Source organism: Adiantum capillus-veneris, chromosome 13, assembly GCF_014529385.1.
Source record: "Adiantum capillus-veneris isolate H3 chromosome 13, ASM1452938v2, whole genome shotgun sequence".
NCBI lineage: Eukaryota > Viridiplantae > Streptophyta > Polypodiopsida > Polypodiales > Pteridaceae > Adiantum > Adiantum capillus-veneris.
In genome coordinates this window covers 148,518,558-148,539,349 of record NC_140943.1, presented here as the reverse complement: position 1 = coordinate 148,539,349, position 20,792 = coordinate 148,518,558, and the positions used below count along the sequence as shown (strand labels likewise).

Here is a 20,792-nt window from a genome sequence, read left to right as displayed (position 1 = left end):
GACCCGGCCTCCTGTGGTGATCCAATGAAGGTCCCCATATCTCAGCCCCATAGAGCAATGTTGAGGCCACCAAGGTGTCAAAAAGCCAGAGTTTCGTCCGGGGTTCCTGAAACTGAACCTGCGAACACATCCTCTCTAATCTACCCAATGCTGCGTGGGCTCTAGTCAGTCTGGTCTCTGCTGCTCTTCTGAGTGAGAATGTGGGTCCAGTAAAAACCACTCCAAGGTAAAGTGTAAGCGTTTGTGTACTCCACAGTCTCCTGGCCGTATGTGAATGTAGGTGCTGATCTCCTGATCCACTGTGGAGTGGTATTAAACACCATAACCTTGGTTTTACCAAGGTTGACAGACAAACCACTTTCGTGGGCAAACGTATGCAAAGCATCCAATTGGCGTTGCATTCCCTCTGGGGATTCTGAGATCAACACAATATCGTCTGCATATAACAAAAGTGGAATCCATGTCCCTGCCAACTGTGCACCTTTATCCCCGTCCCTGTCAATGTAGTCAGAAGTCTTCAGAGAGAGAGAGAGAGAGAGAGAGATCAACCTTAGTCGCTCACGTACCTTGCATACTTTTGCCAGCTGCACATGGCCCTTGCGCACTGCATCCTTTGGCGATTTTAGAATTCGCGTACCTTTATTTGTCCTCTTTGGCAATTATCACCATTAATAGCTTTAATTTTTGGCTTGCCGCTGCTTGCTAATGTTGTGTAGCGCGTTGCAGGGGGACAACAGGGGGGCGGGGGAGGCGAGCGCGAGAGAGAGGAGGGGGGAAGGGGGGAGAGAGAGAGAGAGAGAGAGTTTCACTCCGGCATTGACCCCAAATCTTGGCGCGCCTTTAGGTATTTCTTGAGAAGAGAGAGAGTGAGTGGCGGAGTTTCACTCCCAGACTGCATTGGCCCCAAATCTTGGCGCGCCTTTCGGTATTTCTTTATATTGCTTCGACTAATTACAGGTTCAGGGAACACTGCTCTGTTTCTGCGCAAGGTAGAATGCAAGAGAGTGACCTCCCTTGTACATATTTAAAGGCCTTTGGCCTCTTCAAAGCCAGGCTATGAAAAGCTTCTTCTCCAAAAGCATCCCAGGATAAAATCTGGTGCCTAGAGGGCTGTCCTCAAATACGTGCTGCCATGTCACTCAACTTTCCGTGATTTCCGGATTGGCCGTACAATGCTGCCACGTCATCCTTTTTTACGCTATTTGAGTTTAGTCTCTTCTTCTAGGTTTTAGGCCCCTCGGCCGGGATCTGCAAGTTGGTCAGGATAGGATTTGAATCCTAACCCTATCAGTGGTCAATTTAAGGTTCTAGGCCCCTCGGCCGTCTTCAGTAAGTTGCTTGGTCTTCTATTAGTGCCACATGAGTAGTTTGTGACAGCCAAAACAGTTTTATAATGTTAAAGCCAAAAAAAAATGATAAATCACAAATTCTAGGGAAGATGAAAAATAATGTAGTTGTGGAGCGTGGTGAGCAAAAGCTCCTCAGAACGCCAAGACACTACAATGCGTGCGCGTGGGCGTGCACGCGCACATGCACACACACAGATGCAGACACATGGTTTGTGAATATACTTGTTCAAATATTTTATTGATGCACCTATATATGTATATGTCTTGTATGCGCTTGTATTCTTATGCAGGTTTAATTTCAAGAATGCTTTTCTTTATTGCATCCTGCTTGTGGGTTTCTGTCATTTAAGCTTTTAATTATGATATTCACATGCACAGCCCACCGGTTCAAAGAGCAAGTGCAAATGTGGCTAGCGTTGTTGCGAAGCATGCTGTCCCAGCAGGAGATTGGCCTGAGCTGTTACCATTTCTGTTTCATTGCAGCCAGAGTCCCCAAGAGAACCATCGAGAAGTAAGTTTTTATCTGGAGGTCTGTGAATTTGCTCATTTCACTATAATGTTTTCAAGAGACCAGACCGTGCATGATGTCGAAACTCACATGCCTTGCTTATTTGCTGTTTCCTCATGTGTTTTGAGGTTTGTAATTATTTCCTTGGTCATTATTGAAACATCAGAGTAAAGTCATCACAAGGCCTATCAACTTTTAGCGAAGTTGTGGATGTGTTGTCTCATTGAGTCCACAAGTAGAATGACAACAAATCTGGCTTTATAATGGAGCTTTGGCCAAATTTTTTAGATAAGCATCAGTTGCACATGTATAGGCGCAAGCAAAGCCAGAGAGAGGTGTGTGGCACATTGCCAAAAGCAACTTCAAAGTCAATTGTTATTTTAACAAATGGCTAAAATCACTTTTGACAATCATGTTACTTAAACCTGTTGCTCCAAAGCAGGTAGCATGTTTGCTATCAGAAATTTTCACCCAAAAACAAACATAGCTTAGATTTTCGCCACATCAGCATTTTCCTTATGGCCTGCGGTAATTTGCGTGGCGAATTGCGCCACAATTTACGGGCTCTTGGGCTGGGTCTTAGGCTCTTAATGCGGCTGTCTTATACACTTGTGCTGTTTGGGCCAGCACTGGCTTAATGAAACGACATCATTTTGTAACGTATCCCCCTCTTAGAGGAAAGTAATCGTTCGCGATTTCAGTTGCGTTGGAACCAAGTATGAGTAGACACTATTAGCATGCCATGCCCAACGCTATGCTGCACATAAATGGCTTGCAACCCATAGATGCAATGATTTAAGAATGATAACCAAAGTGTTACGAATATCGTGTAGAGCGAATTTGGGGATGTGCGTCCAACCGCTTAGTGAAAATTGTCATATTGGGTCTTGGAACACCATTCCATTGTGAAGACGATTAGCTCAATCCTTAATTAGAGTGTAGAGTGACCGCCATAATGGGTCTAAGGATTTTGTCTTAGTGTTACACTCGGGTTGGTTGTGACTCTTATCCATCTGTACAAACAATCATGACAATGAGTAGGGACTCTCCAAATCCAAATTAATTCAATTAATAGCCAACAAGTTCAAAGGATTTTAAACAATATTCTCAAACAAAGCGTTTACCAATTAAAGAAATCACTTACAAACAAAGTATCAAAACAGGGTTATGTTGGTGGTTCGTCAGTCGAACTTGGAAGGTGATTGGTTTTCCATGTTATTGACCTGACACTGAGCGCATCTCTTCACATAGCTCTATGTAAGAGCGCATTCTTGGCCAATATAAATATTGCATGAGCAAAGCCAAACTTCTATGGATGCCTGGGTGCCCAGCGCTAGGAACATCGTGGCATTCGCACAAAATCCTTTGTCGAACCTCAGCGATTTCCGGCACGCAGACTTTTTCATCTATGAACAATAGTCCACCTTTAATGGAATATTGTCGCTATCTCGTCTCTCTAGCACAATTCACTTGGGTCTCCGGATCACCCAAGCCTGTACGCGAGTCATGCCCCGCTTCGACCTCGTTCCATATCTTGCCAAAAATGGCCGTCGGAGAGAGAGAGAGAAATCCGTTGAGATTTCAGCCATAAACAAGGCATTAATCTCAGGAATCTTGCTGAGCGCATCGGCAACTCGATTGCTGGATCCTTTTCTATAACGGATCTCAAAGTCAAACTCTTGCATAAGCTCAACCCATCTAGCCTTCTGGTCTTTGAGATCACCTTGATCACAGATATAGCGCAAGAAGTGATGATCTGTGCATGCAACAAACGTAGAGCTATACAAGTAATGCCGCCATTTCCTCAGGGCGTGGACTACGGCATAAAGCTCCTTCTCATACGTTAGATAACGCATCTTAGCATCAGAAAGTTTCTTACTTTCAAATGCAATGACGTCCATCCTGGTATAATGCCGCACCAATGGCATAATCACTAGCATCCGTCTCAACTGCAAACGGTTTGCTAGGATCCACAATGTGCAATATTGGCGCAGTAGTCACCAAGTGCTTTAGCGTCTGAAAGCTCTCGTCGAACGCTCATTCCAGACAACAGGGGGGTTACCTTTACGATGAGGACCCGAAGTCTTCGGTCCCTTCACCCTCCTTTTAAAAGTTGCGTAAGCGGAGCAGCAACTCTAGAGTAATCCTTGATAAACTTGCGAAAGAATCCAGTAAAGCCTAAAAAGGACTTTACTTGGCGTACATTCTTCAGAATGGGCCAATTTCGTACTTTATCCAACTTTTCAGGGTCGATGCGAATTCTATCGCGAGTAATGATGTGACCCAAGTACAGAAGCTCTTTCTTAAAGAATTCACACTTAGAAGACTTAGCGTAAAGCTTCTCAGTTCTCAGTACTTCGAGAACAGCACGTATATGCGCTAAGTGCTTAGACAAACTTCGGCTATAGATCAAGATATCATCGAGAAATACACCAACCAAGCTGCCTAAAAATGGTCTCAGCAGATCATTCATCATCTGCTGAAACGTAGCTGGAGCATTCAAACCAAAAGGAAAACCAAAAACTCGTAGTGACCATAACGCGTATGGAAGCCTGTCTTGGGAACGTCTTCCAGTTTGATGTGTATTTGGTGATAGCCTGATCGCATTTCTATCTTCGTAAAATACAATGTGCCATGGAGCCGATCTATCAGATCGTCCATGCGCGGGAGCGGATACTTGTTCTTGACAGTGAGCTTGTTCAACCCTTTGTAATCGACACAGAAGCGCATAGTGTTATCCTTCTTTTGAGAAAGTAACACTGGCGCTCCCCACGGGGATTTACTTGGCCGAACAAACCTCGGTCGAGATAATCTTTCAGCTGTCGTTGAATCTCGTCCTCCTCGGTTTTACTCAACCGATAGGGTTGCTTTGAGAAGGGTTGTCTACCAGCCAACAACTCAATGCCATGATCTACTCCTCTCGAAGGGGGCAAGCCAGGAGGTAGATCATCAGGAAAAACATCCTTGAAATCAGTCATGATTTCTTGGATAAGGTTGGATTCGTCAGAGTCCGCAAGTTCAACAGAGGAACATGAAACATTTTTACGAAATTCAGTGACAGAAGTACCAAGCACTAACGAATCAAACCAAGCAGATGGTACACATTGATAAAAGTCAACATCCGAAGACTTTGTTTCTTTATACATTTCCAAAGCACTAACAACTGGTATTGCAAAACCATTATTTACAAACTTTTGATTACAAAGCGACACAGATACAGCATGTCTTGCTTAACAAAAACAAGAGAGTGATGTACATAATCTATATACAATGAGTCTTGTTTATCATAAAACCATGGAATTCCTAAAATGACATCTGCTCTATCCAGACGCATGATGTGGAAATCTAGGCTCTCTTTGTAATCAGCCAGCTCGAGCGACAAATTTGGAACCATCCGATTCCATATATCCGTATCCTCGCCACGAGCCATCTTCACGTGATACTCACGGTCACTGTCCCACGTCTGCAGGCTCAATTTCTGCACCAATTTTGCATCCACAAAATTGCGTGAGCTTCCATTATCAAGGAGTACAGTCACGTCGTGACCATTGATCTTCTCGGGGAAACGGAGAAGATCGTGCTTATCAAACACTTTGGTGTTAAAAGTACAATTAGTGCATGAACTGTGTGCTAAATGATGGATTTCAAATTGAAATGAGCTTACCAAAAATTTGGATATTGATTGGTGGAAAGGCTGCCAGTGGATGGGTGGGTACAATATTACTTTGTTCTCTTATCTTGTAGAGCATTGTGGCCTTAGCCACAACATCTTCGACATCTGTCGGAGGTTTACCTCTGAGTAATGCCCAACGGTACTCCTCATGTAGGCCGAGGATATACATGTGGACAACATGTTCGGAGTCCAAATTAGTAAGGTAGAGGGCTTCCTTGAAGGCGGCAGTATATTGGTCAAATGACATTGTTTTCATCGACAGGCTCTGAAGCCTAGCGTATGCCTTCAACGGACCCTTTCGGGCGAAGTGATCAAAGAACTTCGCACAGAAATCAACCCACGTTGCGGGTTTTTCTGTCATGTTACACCACCAGATGAGTGAGGCACCCTTCCAAGTACCGAGGAAGCATCTGCTTCCTTTGTGTATCTGATTTTTCATGGAAATCAACATGAGTAGTCCATTGGCGAAGCCAATTATTAACTGCAACCTCTGTACACTCTCTCTTCTCACCAGAGAATTGAGTGATTCGTCCGACCTGTGGACTCACTGAAAACATCACAGTCGTCGTTTGAGCTATGTTTTTGGGAGTAAAATACAAGTATCAAAAGGCCACACTGAGTCTCTCGAGATGACAAATTTTAATGCTTATATTCCTTGAAAATGGCGTACAAAAACAGAAAATAATTTCTTACCTGGAGTGCCCTCGTCAGGTAAATCAAAACTGGAGGACTCCATTACGGAAAACTCAGAGAAACATCAAAATTCGTCTGAATCCGGTTTTTTCGCGTCACGAAAAGATGAAATTCCACGCTCGACCAGCATACAGAGGCGTGCAGGTGACGGCAAGGGCGCGTGAGCGGGAACAGATGAGAGCGAGAAGCGGTGGGAGAGAAGCAGGGGAGTTAAACTTTCCACTCTCTGCAAACTTTCAAGTCTCTGTAAGTGGGTTCTTTTATTGTGTAGGTTTCACACCCTTTTTAAAAACTCAAGGTGTCCTGGCCACACTGAAAAAATAAAGGGTCACTTGATTAAATAAACCAAGCTTAAGTGGTAGCGGTAAAAAAGAGACCAGCAGCGTGAATTCATTTGCGAAGGCAGCGTTGGCCAGACTAACGACGCGTGGAGAGAGAGGATCAGCGCACGTAGAACCAGAAGGGGCTTGTGCATGCTTGTGCCCAACACGAGATCTTCACAAAAAACAATCTCACGTTGGTTCCACTCTCGAACCCCACGTTGGCTGCTCCCTCCACGTCAGAAAACAAATCACACTGGCTGCTTCTCTCTTTCATTGCTACAACAGAGACCTGCTTCTGTACAGAGAAAACAAGGGAGAGGTAACTCTCTCTCTCTCTCTCTCTCTCTCTCTCTCTCTGTGCTTCGCACAGGCACAGAGGAAGAGTACAGGGAATATTTTACTGCATGCTGAATTTCAATCTAAAACCAGCAATTCAATAAACAATCCTCCGATGTCCATTGAAAATCAATAGAATTCGCCAAAAAAACTCCAGTTTTCAGCACTTGCACCTGCTAGATTGCTGAATTTCATAAAAAATCAGCAAAAAGCACATTAAATTTCACTTGCACACAAGCTTATGAGAAGAAAATAATCGAGTAAACAGTTATTTCATCGAAAATTACGTAAAACAGTGATTATCCGGCTGGGATACCATGAAACGAACGTGGAGAGTGGATCTCCCGGCTACACGGACCGCCTACAGACACGCGTCGGACGAACCACCCAACCATAGCCACCATCCGGCAGCTTTCCCGTGCTGGGGCCAGCGTCTGAGACGTAGGCTTGCACCTGTAAGACCGGGCGGCGTCCCATACCACCCGGCCTCACCTCCTCGAGGTGACCTCGCGCACACCTAGCCTCGTGGGCTAACCATTGGCACTTTGCCTGTGGGGGTCGATAATTGCAAATGGGGCCTTGGCCTCCCTTTATAGTAATGGCCGGCCACACTGGCCGTGTTCACACTACCTCCGCCTGGACACTGGACGCCCATCCCGACGGCGTCTGGGCTAGATCTCCTCTCTTGTGAGCGGGACATAAGAGTGACCCATCGGTTTCATTCACCCTAGCTTCGCAACCCAACAAGTGGTATCAAAGCTTGTCCAAGTTGGAGTCGAGCTGCCATAGCCTCGAAGGCCGCGTACCTACTCAAGAGCTAGGTATGAAGATAGTTTTTACAGAGAACATTTTCTCCAACTCACGGTAGATGGCTTTGTAGTCAGGCCAAGCTATATGGATACACATTTATCATATGGGGTGCGGTGTGCTATTGGCTAGATACGCACATCCTCACACTAGCTTGAGATTGAGACAGGTAGATATAGAGGAGTTCTAAATCTGGGCTTATCCTAGATTCATCTATGTATATTTTTTAGTCGTATAGCGGACATGCTAACTTCGCATTGTGAAGTTTTTGTCCGAGTTACGACCAATTGATATTGTGCTAATTCTTTCTATCTTTCGTGGTGCGTATGCCCTATCAACTACCTCTTTTTTGTGCTAATTTATCCTATTTAATGATTCTTTTAGTGCTAGGCTTCATTATGGCTGAGTCTGCCCTTGATCTTCGGAGTCATGACAGAAACTCAATATGCTCATCTATGTGTTGATGTATGCTCATGTGTGTGTGTGTGTGTGTGTGGTGTGTGTGTTGTGTGTTGTGTTTGGGAGCATATGTTAGTACCTAGTTCTACACCCACTATTGGGCACTGACGACGTAAGTGGGGATGTCATGGTATTTAGTCAATACTATGCATGATGGAGCTGATGGTTATATTGTCTTGTGGGTGACTACAATGGGTCTATACCTTGCACTTTCCTTTAAGGGTGAATCTGGGCTTATCCGGGATTCATCTATGTATATATAGAGGAGTTCTGGCTGAGGCCAGGGTATGTCGTGTATGCCATAGGGAGAGAGAGAGAGAGCTGCATTACATATGACCTCATATTATGAGATTCGTAGGTGATTCCATTGCTTATTCAGGGAGGGTTTTGGACCACTTTGGAGAGTTATGGGATACCAGGATCAAAGATGCTTGGGTCTGTTCTTGCTTGAGTTGAGGAGACATAGAGATTGCTTGTTGAGGCGATCCGGGAGACACACACACACACACACACACACACACACACACACACACACACACACACACACACATCTTTTTGTAAGTCATGATTTAATTTACTAGTGGGAAACCTTAGAACGAGGAAAACCCACAGTAAAAATATACAATAGACGGAGCGTTGTGATGCTCCGAAAGATAGAAACACTCAAAGAAAATCCTGTAAGCTTCAAGAGAGATGTCTCCCACATCATAACCATAATGTAGGGCTTGTCCAAGCGAAAACTTGAAGTAAGGGAAAGGGTCAATTTCTAATGCATGAAACATCCGAGAGTTACGCTGGTGCCATATGGTCCACAAAACTCAAAATCTGACCCAACTGAAGAAGACCTCAAACGGAGACTGGGATGGTATGATAGTTGTTGGGTAACCCTAGCCATGAGTACTGGTTCCTCTCCTATGACTAAAACTACAGGAAAAGCCCCCCCATGTGGCATAAAACCATGTGACTTTCCATGCAACTCCATGTTACATTTACACCTAGGTCAAGTGACCTACTGGGTGATGTATCACTGGCCAATGAACCTATAAGTTTAACCTTGTATTCACTCATTCCAAGTTTCTATTATCAAGCATCTCCAAGTCTACCTTGTGCTCCCATCTTTACTTTATCTCTCTCTCTCTCTCTCTCTCACACCCACCCACCCACCCACCCACAACCTTCCTTGTAGACATCACAATTGTCTACTCGGTATAGAGCCTCCTTGGTCAACTCGTTTAGAGTTGAGCTCTTCTTCATATGCAAATCCTTCTGAAGATCTGCATTTCTCAGTACTTGGATAAAGATTAGCATGAGTTGAGATTGAGTTGGTATTTCTTCCACATGACAGAATTTTACGTAGCGTTTCAACCTTAAGGTTGCCTTTCTAACAGATTCTCCCTCTTTCTACTTGAACCTACGGGAAAAGCCCCCCATCTCTCTCTCTCTCTCTCTCTCTCTCTCTCACACACACACACACACACACACACACACACACACACACACACACACACACACACACACACACACACACACACACACACACACAAGTGGTGACTCTTTACGCTACATGGATACTATACTAAGTTAGAAGCAACTGAATCTACTCTACACACACACGCACACACACACACACACATACATGAGTCTCGAATGGCCGGGCATGCTCACAATCGGTCTCATTACCAGTAATCACACACACACACACACACACACACACACACACACACACACCCAAGTAGTGGCTCGTTACTATACTAAGCCCGATGGGACTGCATATACAGTACACACACACACACACACACACACACATACACACATGAGGTCGTCTCTCAACTCTGCATAAAATTCTATACCTAGTGTCTGCAAGCTACCTCCAACTAATTGCACTATGACTATATTGGATTGGAATGCGGGGTGGCTTAGGGCTTAATTGATAGGTTCCCTGGTCAAAACTCTCAAATCAGGATACTCTCTTAGCACATGGACCGATAAAAATAAAAAAGGCCAAGGGCATTAAAAGCCTGGCTCTCACTTTTTGGAAAAACACTTGGAAACTGCCCAGTGATGGCGCAGTTCGTTCTTCAACGTGCCCTGAGGTGCTGCGCAAGGGGAAAAGAGGCCATACAAGGTGATGCCTATGAGGGTGACCTGTGCCTGCCTATGCCACACCGTCTATTTAAGTCTGGGAGTCTACAGGATTGTAGACACTGTTGTACAACCGGTTTCAGCGCTCAGCATGGGTATACGTGCCCAAAGTATGGGGAAGTAGCGCCATGAATGCTTTGGAAAACTCCTACAAGCCCTGCTCTATATAAAGGTGAGAGCCCCTTTGTGCTTCTCACTTAGATCTTTGGCGCTAGCATCTGATTTTCTGCATTAAGTGATTGAGTAGAGTGGAGGGAGAGTTGCTTTCAATATCAAACATGCCTAAGAAAACAGCACCGATGGCTGGGAATGAACTTGAGGTTACGCAGGTTAGCATGCTTTTTGAGGGCTGTAGCTTGAATACTTGGATTATTTTCCTGTTTTCTGAAGCAACATAACGAAATGGTTGATTGTCTTGTTTATTATGCATTAGACTCCTCTTAATTCTAGCTCGGCAATAGCTAGGTTACTCTGGTTAATATTTCTGTTTCTTTTTTTAGCCATAACCTTTGGGCTGCGTACTATACATCATGGCCCTTATGACTCAGGCTTGCTAGCCTGTTCAATAGGGCACTCTATCTGAAAGGTGTAAACAATGGTTCTGTTATTGGTTCACCTTACTCTGCTTTGGTTCGCCTTACTTGGTCTACAGTAGGTTGGATTGAGGTTGGGATTAGTCTATTGCATTTTAGTAAAGCCGTGATGGTACTGTGATTATTCTGAAAACTATCACAAGATAAGATCACTCATTAGTTTAACCTGCTAAGCTATGTATAGGGTTCAATATATGCGGGCCAATAGATGTGCTGTTTGGTGGAAGTGAATATAGGGCACCTATGGGTTGTAGTATTATTTTTCCACCTTCCTCTGACTATATAGTAAAGGCACAAATTCTAATTTAATCCTGTAAGGTGAGCTCTCTATTGATTCCATGCTAATATACATGCTACTGGCTTTGGCATGGTATGACTTGTCTAGAGTATCTCTGAGGCTAAGAAAGATTGAGCTAGTTGGAAGTCCATTTGTAAAATAGCATTGTATCAACCTATGGCTTACACTAAAAAGCTACCTCATGGTGTGTCTGAGCTTTTGAAGTATTGTGCTAAATAGGGCCTATCCTGGTTGCTAAAATTGAAATCGTAGATTGATGTTGACAAAAGCATGACTTCAGGTTGCTTACCTGTACTTTTACTCGGATTCAATAACTTGGCTTCTACAAACGATGTGTTCCTCTATTTAATGTATCCTGGTTCTTAGTCCATTTGGTTGGGCTGCAGTTTGACTGGGTGATATCTCGTATGTAGTGAGCTATGGAATAGCTTAACTGGTCTAAACTACACCTGGGTGGAAATTCATCAGGATGTTAGCATGGTATAAATAACTTGCTGGTTGAGTTGCATTACTATACTGACATAGGTACTTCCTCATAGTTTTTGTTACATTGCCAAACTAAGGGAATCTTGAAATTATGACTAACTAGTTAAGGTAACTTGGATCATTGGGACATGTATTGTACTGTAATTGGTAAGGTGTGCCCTAGCTGCATATGGGTCACAAATATTTTTGGGTGGTTATGGATACTGTATATGGTGGTGAATCTTCATCAGCAAGTAGCACTAAGGTTTCGTATTCTGAGCTTACTAAAAGGGTGTTTAAGTATACCTGCCCTATGGATGTATTAAGAATGGTCTGGCATATGAACATAGGTTGAGTGGTGGAAGGAATGGTAGGTCTAGAATAACTCGGGCTGAGATGGTTTTTTGCTGCTGGGAAATCCGGCCTGAATTTTACAATTTGTAAAAATAACCTATGGCTTGCAATAAGTAACTTATTTACTGGCTAGACTAAATAAGTTTGAAAAAAAAAGATCATAATCTGCTATTTTCAGTAAAGTATGAGCCTAGGATGGGCTTCTCCATTCTGCATAATATTCACAAACATTGTTGCTGGATATAGATGTTTTATATATTTATGAATCACCATCAGCTGGGACCACTCTGCTGATCAAGGATTGATCTACTTTGAGCTCACAGGAAATGAACCACTGGTTTGTGTACCCCCTATTTGTGCACACTAAGTTTTGGCCTATGACCGTATGGTTTTTTTGAATATGCTTAAGCATTTGTAGAGTTAGGTCTAACGTTTTGTGTGGTAAGAGTTGTAGTCCCTCATACTGCGGCTGTGTCAACTCGTGCTAAAAATCTTGTATCACTGTTTGCTTCTTCTTAGAAACAGATATATGGGATTCAGGAGGAAGTTGTGGAAGGAATCTGATTTAATTTCAAAGATAATCTTTTGTAACAAATCCTCATGTTGAAGGTCTCCTTGGGAGATGCTGTTTTTTTTTGAAAAATAATCTATTTTTCAAACGAAACTCTGGCAAAATTTTTTACATACTCGACTTTATGGTTAGGAACTATGCAGATAAGCTATGTGTTGTATTGTCTACATTAAACTACACTCGGTCTTTCGATAGACAGCTCGATAAAGACATTGGGTGTTTGCACAAATTGGGTGGTTGTAAAACACCACTTGGCCACCTGCACTCTCTGATTGTTTGAAAAGCATGCAATGTGTTTGGGTAACCTGCTTCTTAATGGTACTCTGACTTGGGGATGTTTCATAAATATTTGGATTAGGCACTTCACTGGCCTCCCCTAGGATGTCATGACCTAAGGGGAAAACTATGGCCCATATACTTAGACCCTTATGGTCTGCACTATTAGGTGTAGCAATAATGTAAGTTTTCAGTAGATTGACATGGATAACAACTGATTAGACCTGATGATACCTGTCTATACGCAGCCAGATCTAACGAAATGTTGCTCTGTTTGTATGGATGCAGGTAAGGGCCTATCTTGTTTGCTGTTGCTTTATTTATTGCTATCCGGCTCAGATGGGTGATTGTATCATCCCCCCAATTTACGATTTTCCAAGCTTGATGGATTTTGTATATTGTAATAATGCAAAATGTCTGTAATAACAAAGGATGTTTTGTATTATCTTTTGTGAGAATCAGGAGTCTAGAGTTTGTTGAATATGTAAATATTCAGTTGTGGTTATTGTAGCCCTATAATAAATGAAACACACACACCCCCATACCCTCAACCTTCCTTGTAGACATCACAATTGTCTACTAGGTATAGAGCCTCCTTGGTCAACTCGTTTAGAGTTGAGCTCTTCTTCATATGCAAATCCTTCTGAAGATCTACATTTCTCAGTCCTTGGATAAAGATTAACATGAGTCGGGATCGAGTTGGTATTTCTTCCACATGAATTTACGTAGCGTTTCAACCTTTAAGGCTGCCTATCTAACGGATTCTCCCTCTTTTTGCCTGAACTTATGTATTAGCGAGATTGTATTATGAGCTATCCCTCTTTGAGACAATTCCTCAGTAAACTTGTTAAATACCTCCTACATTGATTCAAAATCTCTGCGTTCAACAGAGTGAAAGATTCCAGATGGGAAACGAAGGCGCAGAGCAGAGGAGACGTGCCTGATGAAAGTCTAGGAGCAGTGGTTTTCCCAAAACACATGCGTGACAGACTCATCAGCCCCATGACACCGGACACAATGAGCGGAAGCAATGCGTCATACATGCAACAAAGTACCAACTGATAGAGCACCCACCATACATCTCCACAAGAAAATGCGTTCCTTGAGTGGTAGGTGATTCTGAGAGAGTTTTTTTCCTACCACAATCAAGATATGGAGAGTGACCACAATTTGATTTTCGGAGAGTGACCACAATTGATTTCCATGAGCCACAATGCATGCAACAGACTGTAGCGAGGCATAAACAGACCCAGCGGATATGCAGTCCATCATAATATGGCCGAGATGCCAATCGGAAAGCAGAGTCCCCAAGCAGTGGAGGCACTGCAGAAACATCTGCAAGTAGCTGCTGAATTTGTTTCCACAAATACCGATAATGAACTCCCAACTCATAACGAAGAGCAGCAACCAGAAAAGAAAGAACGTGTCCAACAGTATCCACCGCTTGATCAACATGGTAGATTCCTTTTTGCGAAAGAAAGTAAGCTTGTCGAGGAGAACGTTGGACCAAAGTAAAAGAGAATCCCTTGCTTCAATGAATGCTCTCCAACCGAAGTGAGCTTCTTGGAGGAGATTGACGACTGTGCCACGATAAGTGCGAGGTAATAGCTTTCCAATCCGCAACAAGAGATGAAGTGAAGGGACAACCCGGAATATGGCCATCCAGTTGCCCAAAAATGACATCCCAATACAAAGGATTCCAATGACCAAAAGATTGCGTAGTAATGCCATCACATAAATGCGAAACCATGAGTGTCGCTGATCCACCCGCGTAGGCAGAAGCCTAGCTTTTCGAGCTAAAACATGCCGACGTAAATCCAGGATATTAATCCCTCCCAATCGCTTAGGCATACATAACTTATCCATAGATAGAACCGCAATCCTTTCTTGTGGTATGCCAGAAATGTTCCAAGAGACCCAAGGCACCGTTGGGCTAGCATAAAAGTGGCAAATAGAACTACACATAGGCCATCATTATGCATTGGACAATTCAAGGCGCACATGCAATGGCCAAGTTGACAATTTCCAATAAGTGAGCTCTAAGTACAGTCTTTGGAGCACCCATTCAAGTTTTCGTGCTGCGGACATAGTCCAACGATCGGATATTCTAAATGGCGTACTATGGTCTAAGGTGGAACAATCTCCCCTCGCCATAGAAGCGTATGCCAACCGTATTCCTTCAGAGGCATCAACTTGGATTTACGAAAATTAACATGCAGTCCAGGTGCCAAGCCAAATAAATGCAGAGCATTCATAATCTATTGTACATCCTCCATAACGTTTTTGTTCATGAAAAGAGAGTCATAATCATATGCTTGGCAGATAAATTGCTTTCCAGAAGGTAGTGCAAGATTGCAGACGACCCGAGGAAGTGCGGGCCTCAAGATGTGACAACAAGGGGGGCGAAGCAATTGCATAAAGCAAAGCACTAAGAGGACACCCTTGTCTGACCGAATGTCCTAGATTCCAAATGTCTGTGATAGAACCATCCAACAGACCTGTAGAAGTGCTCTGAGCGTAGAGGAGCAAGATTACTTGCGAAATTTTCGGCCCAAATCCAAGCCTTTGCATTGTTTTTGCAACATAATTCCACAAAATAGTATCAAAAGCATTTTCAATGTCAACTTGCATAACCAACACATCTTGCTGAGTGTATTTTACATATTCCATGCCTATGATGACATTCGCCAAATTGTCAGTGATGTGCCGACGAGGTATAAAACTTTACTGGGATTGATGAGGTCCTTTATGCAAGTAATCCGTAATACCCTTGACTATCATTTTGGCCATCAATTTGTAGACTACTGGCATAAGGGTGATAGGTCGTCAATGAGAAAATTGATCACAAAAGACATGCTTTGGCAATAGCTTGAGCAGCCCCTCCTTCCAAGAAAGGGGTACATCGTACTTCTCCCAAACTATATTCATCATCGCCAATAAAGGTTCCTTAAGGTGTTCCCAAAAGGACAGGAAGAACTCAACAGTAAGCCCATCCCAACCAAGAGATTTCCATCTTCCCAAGTCTCATAGACTTGTATGCAACTCTGCCTCAGTAAATGCAACCTCCAAATTTTGTGCTTGCTGTACTGAGATAATTAAAGTAACATGAGACAGAAAAAGATTGCGTGCCTGTCTAGCTTCTTGGGTAATAGGGGGCAGTGCTTCAAAGATCTTTCCATGGTGAGCAACTAAAGCCTCTGCCAACTGCTGGGAGGAAGATGTCCATTTGCTAGAGGGAAGCTTAACTCTTTTGATGTCCTGAGATCGACGAGAATGATGCAAGTGCTTGAAAAACTGGTTGGAAGCACATCCTTTATCGACAAATGCATGTGGCCTTTCACGCGTCTGCCATTTAGCCACTTTCCGCTCATCATTATGCCGTATAGTAGTACGGGCTGAAATCAATGCATTAAGTTCAGTTTCCAAAAGCGTGGAGGAATTAGCCAAGTATCCCTTGCCTATTGTGCATCACCCCTCATATAAAATGCTTGCCATAATCGTTGACAACATTGTGAATCTGCATAACAAAGCCGAACCACACAACATCCATATCTATGTACATATAGGAGATCGAAGGCGGGATTATGTCCACAATCATGCCAGGAAAAACTTCATGCTTCAGATATGCATTATTGACATGCAATAGTCGTTTCTTGGGCAAAGAAGCAACATCCGTATACGGACCAAAATGTAAAACCAAACATATAGGAGCATGATCTGAAAGGCATAAAGTGTAGTGGACCCTCATATCACACCTAGAAATATCAAGGTAAATCCTGGATCTCCATCATGCAAAAGTGGCCACAAATCCAATGCATTATAGGAACACATCATATAATCCCATGCCTGGCGTTCCACACGCAACATATGCGACTGGCCAGTAGTATTGTCTGCAACAGTTGGCGCGTTACTGAAATCTCCACAAAGAAATGCATCAGTTGCCAACTGTACATGGAGATAGCTCTCGATAATCTTGCACGATCATCAGAAGCTGTAAAAGCATAAACCCCTCCTGATTCGAGGGCTTCACCATTAACAATACATTGAACCACCATCCATCTTCCATTTGGGTCATTAACTCATGTCGAAGAAGCATATGCACTCCCGAGTAATTGGCATTGCCTGCATAGGCAATCGAGTATCCCGCAAAATAAGAAGTCTGGCCGGCAAAGTGATGCTGATTATGCTCTTGAGGAATTACCACATCCGCTTGACATGTATGTACATAGTGCCAAGTTAGCCTCCACTTGTCATGATTGCATAACCCACACACGTTATATGAAATGCATCGCAAAGAACCATGCATCCTATGAGGTATATACAGAGGACAACAAAGCAAGAGAATCAAGTGGGAATGCCCATGAGCACATCCACATCTATTGCAGAAGCAACCATAGGTGGATCACAACCAGGGGTAGTAGAGAAAGTCTGAAGAGCACCCGACAAAGAAGCCGATTCTATTAACCGCTTCTTTATATGACCGGACCACCTTATCCCATGCCTTCGCCAGAGACTTATTATCATTATAAAGAAGCTGCGTTTGAGATGCAGTCTTCAACGGAGGCACATAATTTCAAGAAGAGGCCGGAGCTCGAACCTTAATTGTCTTTTTGGGAACGATCCAAGCATTCCTCACTGTATTCTTGTCTTTGCCCTTTCCTATCTCTTTTTCATTTTCCTTTTCTTTTCCTCTCTCTTTTGAAACTGTGGGAGGAGGTGCAGTTGGCATCAAACCTGGTTCCCTTTCCCCTTATCCACAAAGGATGGCACTGTCGAACTTGAAGCACCACTATGTATTAATTCCGGAGGGGACTTTGGGAGTGGAGAAGGTTGTGCAGGGGGTAATGCCGAAGGAGGAAACTGCAAATGGGGTTCCGGACATTCCGATTGCATGTGACCAAATTTACCACATCGAAACCAAGAGTTGGCAAATTTACCCCATTTCAGTTGAAAGGGGCGTTTCCCTACTAACGGGTCACCTGGATTTATCATTATGCCTGCTGGTGTAGGGTTGTCTGTATCCCACAAGATGCAAAATCTATTAGTATTCACATCCAACCTGGGAGGACAAGCCACTTTTCCTAACTGGGTAGCCAAAAGGGGGAGAAAGTGACTCCATGTATGAGGAATCCTAGCCAGATTAAAGTGACAAAGTGCGTGTGTGTGTGTTTGTTTGTGACAAAATAACTATCTGCTACATCAGTAGCTCAAGTGTAAGTGTAAGTTACCAAGTGTGTGTGTGAACTTTTACAGGGAGTGAGAAAGAATGCTTGTGCCTGCTCACTTGTGTGTTTGTGTGTGAGAGCGAAAGAGAGAGGTGTGTGTGTAAGCGAGCCTGTTTTTCCTGCTACTTGATCCTCAGCCTCTGCGTGCGCATTTGTGCTTGCGCATGCCTCCCCGACCCCTTGCGCTTCTGCTCGGGTCTCTACTTGAGTATAAGGCTGTTCGTGTTGCCTACGACAGTGGGTTTTCAGCAGGCCTTGGTTTGTATTTGGGGCTTTTCTCCCTTGTACAACAGTGTGTGAGTGAGGGAGCTAGTGTGTGTAGGGCCTCGGAGGATCCGGAACGTGAGAAAGAAGTTGTCATTCCTGTTCAGCAGTCGATGGATCCTGTGGCCCAGCATGCGTTAAATGCTGTTATACTTTTTTTTCCTAGCAAAATGCATATGGCACAAGATGTGGGACAATGGGTGGATTTCATGTTGAAACGCTAGGCGGTTTGTGAGGTTTATTTTGGAGCTTGAGGATTTTATGAGGTTTTGTTGGCAGATAGTGACGCAAGGGAGGGCCTGCTTGAAATGTCGCGACTGTTCTTCAACACACAATGACACTTGTATTGCTATGGCCTCTCACTAAGGACTATCAAAGGCTCATTCGACATAAATGTCCAGTATGGGTGGATCAGCCAAGCTAATGCTGCTGATGTACCTGCTGGTTATAATGTCTTGTGGGTGAATACCTTGAGTCTCTATCTTGTACTTCCCTTAATGGGAGTTTCTGGTGATAGATATGAATTGCTGAACATAATGTCTTGTAGGTGGTTACCAGGCGTTGGTGCTTGGTTTTGTTCTCAATGAATGGTGATTTCTGGACACCCATGGTTGCGAAATTGCCCTTGGTTGTGGCACTTACCCTTGCTACAAGTTCTTATCATATGCCAGGGTTGGTGGGAACTCACCTTACTTAGACTAATATTTTGGGCTGGGGTCTTTTTGTGAGGGAACTTGTACTAGCACCTAACATAAGTTATCATGATGGCTTCTTTGTGGGTTTTCATGCTTGCATTTGTTACCTTGATCCTTGACTCTGAATGCTTTGACTAGCTCGTATCCATCCCCTTCTCCTCTCTCTATGCCGCTCTCTGCACCTGTGATGCCTACAATATACTTCTCACCATTGGATACCATAACCTTATTCCTCCTCTTTCCCCCTCCGCCCCGCTGAAAAGTATGTGTGTCACGACGATGTGGTAACTGTTAATTATGTCACGAGGACGTGGCAACCGCTAACCTTAATTGCTGGTTTCTTTCCAATGATTTTTGTTTTATTTTTGAGACCCTCTTTTTGAAGTTGCAAATGGTCGGACGTTGTATGGCCAATGTGAACGGTAGTTTCATCCGCAGACGGGAAGTTGGTCGGCACTGGAATTCGTATAGTAAGAGGATGTCTAGGCTCAGTTCAAAATCATGTAGGTCCCCCCGTCGCACTTAGCAAGTTGGTGGATACTAGGAAGTGAACTCAATAAAGTCATAAAGTCATAAAGTCAAGGTGGTATTTAGTCAATACTATGCATGATGGAGCTGATGGTTATATTGTCTTGTGGGTGACTACCATGGGTCTATACCTTGCACTTTCCTTTAAGGGTGAGTCTGGGCTTATCCTGGATTTATCTAGGTATATTTTTTAGTCGTATAGCGGACATGCAGACTTCACATTGTGAAGTTTTCGTCCGAGTTACGACGAGTTGATATTATGCTAATTCTTTCTATCTTTTGTGGTGCGTATGCCGTATCAACTACCTCATTTTTGTGCTAATGTTTTCGATTTAATGCTTCTTTTAGTGCTAGGCTTCATTATGGCCGAGTCTACCCTTGATCTCCGGAGTCATGACAGAAACTCAGTACGCTGAACTTTGTGTTGATGTATGCTCATGTGTGTGTGTGTGTGTGTTGTGTTTGGGAGCATATGTTAGTACCTAGTTCTACACCCACTATTGGGCACTGACGACGTTAGTGGGGATGTCGTGGTATTTAGTCAATACTATGCATGATGGAGCTTTGGTTATATTGTCTTGTGGGTGACTACCATGGGTCTATACCTTGCACTTTCCTTAAGGGTGAGTCTGGGCTTATCCTGGATTTATCTAGGTATATAAAGTCAAGGTGGGATCACCAAAGGAAAATACGCGACAATTGGGCTACATTGCATTTTTGGATGCTGTCCCAATGGGGATAGATGGTGAGAAGACCACTGGGAGCCCAATGGAAGCATCTCCTAAAAATTTGGGAATTGCTATTTTGGGCCATGAACTGTCTTCGCGTCATTACCTTCGGAATGACAAGCGGAACATTTTAGAACTCTGCCGCGAAGTCAACTAGGCAACTAGTCGGGAGATTTTTAGGCGACAACCCCCAACGGAAAAATGCTTGATATCGTGCCAAGTGGCACATTTCTCTGCACTTTCCTCTTGCAGAAAATTGGGCATTGAATTTTGTAGTTGGGAGGGCTCATTTGTGAAACCTGTCACAGGTTAAGAGCTATGGAGTGCTTCCTTTCCTCTCAATGTGGTGCTAGGAGTGATGACCTGCACACTACACACTGCTCTCTCTCTCTCTCTCCCCCCTATGTGCAGTTATGTGATGCCCCACAAGAGGCTCTTCATTTGACTGATGTACAGTTGTGTGGTTTCATGCTTTTGTGCTGAGGCAAGATCCTCCTTGAGCAGG

General features: G+C 43.6%; 1 protein-coding gene across 4 annotated transcripts in view; it reads left to right on the top strand.

Moving 5' to 3' along the window:
• LOC147445060 (ARM repeat superfamily protein) overlaps window positions 1-20,792 on the top strand; it is a 178,671-nt gene that overhangs the window by 59,601 nt on the left and 98,278 nt on the right. For 3 of the 4 annotated variants that reach the window (XR_015190076.1, XR_015190077.1, XM_086527548.1), the window contains exon 3: window positions 1,728-1,860. Coding sequence is in view for 2 of the 4 variants with exons in the window: in XM_086527548.1 (XP_086383674.1) it covers window positions 1,728-1,860 (133 nt within the window). In the remaining 2 variants the exon portion in view is untranslated. Of the gene's footprint in view, window positions 1-1,719; window positions 1,861-20,792 lie in introns of those variants that run through there. The other variant, XM_086527549.1, reaches the window with a different exon arrangement.